General features: G+C 46.5%; 1 protein-coding gene across 2 annotated transcripts in view; it reads right to left on the reverse strand.

Moving 5' to 3' along the window:
• dspa (desmoplakin a) overlaps window positions 1-2,500 on the reverse strand; it is a 33,784-nt gene that overhangs the window by 16,748 nt on the left and 14,536 nt on the right. For both annotated transcript variants that reach the window (XM_058394824.1, XM_058394825.1), the window contains exons 12-16: window positions 2,364-2,500; window positions 2,070-2,196; window positions 1,673-1,862; window positions 1,388-1,572; window positions 1-117 (exon numbers count right to left, since the gene is read on the reverse strand). The exon at window positions 1-117 is cut by the window's left edge and continues 59 nt beyond it; the exon at window positions 2,364-2,500 is cut by the window's right edge and continues 18 nt beyond it. In XM_058394824.1, coding sequence (XP_058250807.1) covers window positions 1-117; window positions 1,388-1,572; window positions 1,673-1,862; window positions 2,070-2,196; window positions 2,364-2,500 — 756 coding nt within the window. The remainder of the gene's footprint in view (window positions 118-1,387; window positions 1,573-1,672; window positions 1,863-2,069; window positions 2,197-2,363) is intronic.

Here is a 2,500-nt window from a genome sequence, read left to right on the forward strand (position 1 = left end):
CAGTTCAGCCCGGAGGAATTTGGCGTGCTCTGGGTCAGCGCTTGCTTCCTGCTTTATCACCAACTCTCTCAGATGCAGATACTCATCACGGATGGAGCTCAGGTCATGGTGGACACCCTAACACACACACACACACACACACACACATCAGGATTCAGCTAAAAGCAGTATTTGAGTGTTATGCATGCAGGGGGCAGGGTTTATGTAAAACGGGGGCATGGCTCAGGTAGAGCTTCAGCCCATGTTTTGTTGTGTGTCCTGAGTGTGAGTGTGGAGCAGTGTCCGGCTCCACTGTCCGGCTCCACTGTCTCTGTAGAACATCACACTGAAACAATTTCTGAACATTTGTGTGTATATGTGTCAGCGTGTGTGTGTGTGCATATGTGTGCGTGTATGTATGTGTGTGTGCGCATGTGTTTATATACATGTGTGTGTGTGTGTATGCATGTATATATGTGTGTGTGTGTGCGTTTGTATATATATGTGTGCGTGTGTGTGCGCGCATGTGTGTATATGTGTGTGCGCATGTGTGTATGTGTGTGTGTGCATGTATATGTGTGTGCGCACGTGTATATATGTGTGTGTGTGTGCATGTATATGTGTGCGCGCATGTGTGTATATGTGTGTGCGCACGTGTATATATGTGTGTGTGTGCATGTATATGTGTGCGCGCATGTGTGTATATGTGTGTGTGCGCACGTGTATATATATGTGTGTGTGTGCATGTATATGTGTGTGCGCGCATGTGTGTATATGTGTGTGTGCGCACGTGTATATATGTGTGTGTGTGTGCATGTATATGTGTGCGCGCATGTGTGTATATGTGTGTGTGCGCACGTGTATATATGTGTGTGTGTGCATGTATATGTGTGTGTGCGCATGTGTGTATATGTGTGTGTACATGTGTATATATGTGTGTGTGTGTGCATGTATATGTGTGTGTGCACATGTGTGTGTGTGTGTGCGCATGTGTGTATATGTGTGTGTACATGTATATATATGTGTGTGTGTGTGTGTGTGCATGTATATGCGTGTGTGCGCATGTGTGTGTATATATATATATGTGTGTGTGTATGTGTAAGCATGTGTATGTGTGTGTATGAAAATGTGCGTGTATGCATGTATGTATGTGTGTGTACGTGTATATGTGTGTGTGTGTGTGTGTGCGTGCACGTATATGCGTGTGTGCGCATGTGTGCATGTGCGTGTGTGCATGTGTATATATGTGTGTGCGCGTGTGTGTGTGTGTGCATGTGTGTGAGTGTGTGTGCGTGTGTGTATATATGTGTGTGCGCGTATATGTGTGTGTGTGCAAGTGTGTGAGTGTGTGTGTGCGTGTGCGTGTGTGTGTATACGTGTGTGTGCGTGTGTGTGTGTGTGTGTGTACCTGCAGTAGCTGCAGTCTCTGTGTACACTCTTGTACACTGTTGTCCCTCAGTGGGACGTGGAGGTGTTGGCTCAGTCCTCCCTCGGCCGCCTCCAGCCTGCGCCGCAGTGTGTGTGTGAGGGTCAGCAAGTTTTGTGTTTGTTTGGATGTATTCTTCTTGGATGTGTCCACCTCCACCACATTAACTGGAGGTTTGACCACAGTTGTACACAAAACACACACACACATACAGTGACATACACAGTTTAGGAGTGTGTGTGTGTGTGTGTGTGTGTGTGTTCTTACTGATGGGAGGCTGTGTCTTGGTGATGATGGTGTCATAATGTGTCTGTGCATTGGCATAATCTGTGGCCATCTTCCTCTGATCCGCATCTTCGAACAGGTTGGACTGTTGACTGAGACGCCGAAACTCCTCGTAGTTATACTCCAGATTCTTGATGATGCGCCTGTACTCCTCAGGCTTCATCTGAGACAACTACCACACACACACACACACACAGAGTGTTACACATTACACACACACACACACACGTGTTTGAGTGTTACACAATTTGGATATGCAAAGAACTGCATTGTGGGATTGCTATTATACATCAGACCTTTCTCCCTAAAGATGTACACAATATAGTGAAGACAATGGATGAATGACTGTGAATTGCTCTGTGTGTGTGTGTGTGTGTACCATGCTGATGGTCAGCGAGTTGATCTTCTTGATGTCATTCAGACAGTACTGCCAGGAGATCAGACTCTTGATGTTGATAAACAGTTGGTTCCAGATACCCATGACGGCTTCATAATACTTCTCATTCCTGTCAGTCACACACACACACACACACACACACACACACACACACACACACACACACACACACACACACACCACAGTGAAGCTCTGGTTAATCTCTACTAGACCCGATCCTGTAATTTCATTGGTCCTCCAGGGTTGCAGTGTGTGTGTGTGTGTATGTAAGCATACTTGCTGGCCAGGTCAACACAGAGTGGGTTTGGTGGAGGGACAATGAGACACACAGAGGGGATGGACATCTGCAATCCTCCAGGACCGATCACCTGCCATTTACTGCGCTCAGAGTTATCACTTAGTAATGCCTCGTT

The sequence above is a fragment of the Hemibagrus wyckioides genome, linkage group LG07, assembly GCF_019097595.1.
Source record: "Hemibagrus wyckioides isolate EC202008001 linkage group LG07, SWU_Hwy_1.0, whole genome shotgun sequence".
NCBI classification, from domain to species: domain Eukaryota; kingdom Metazoa; phylum Chordata; class Actinopteri; order Siluriformes; family Bagridae; genus Hemibagrus; species Hemibagrus wyckioides.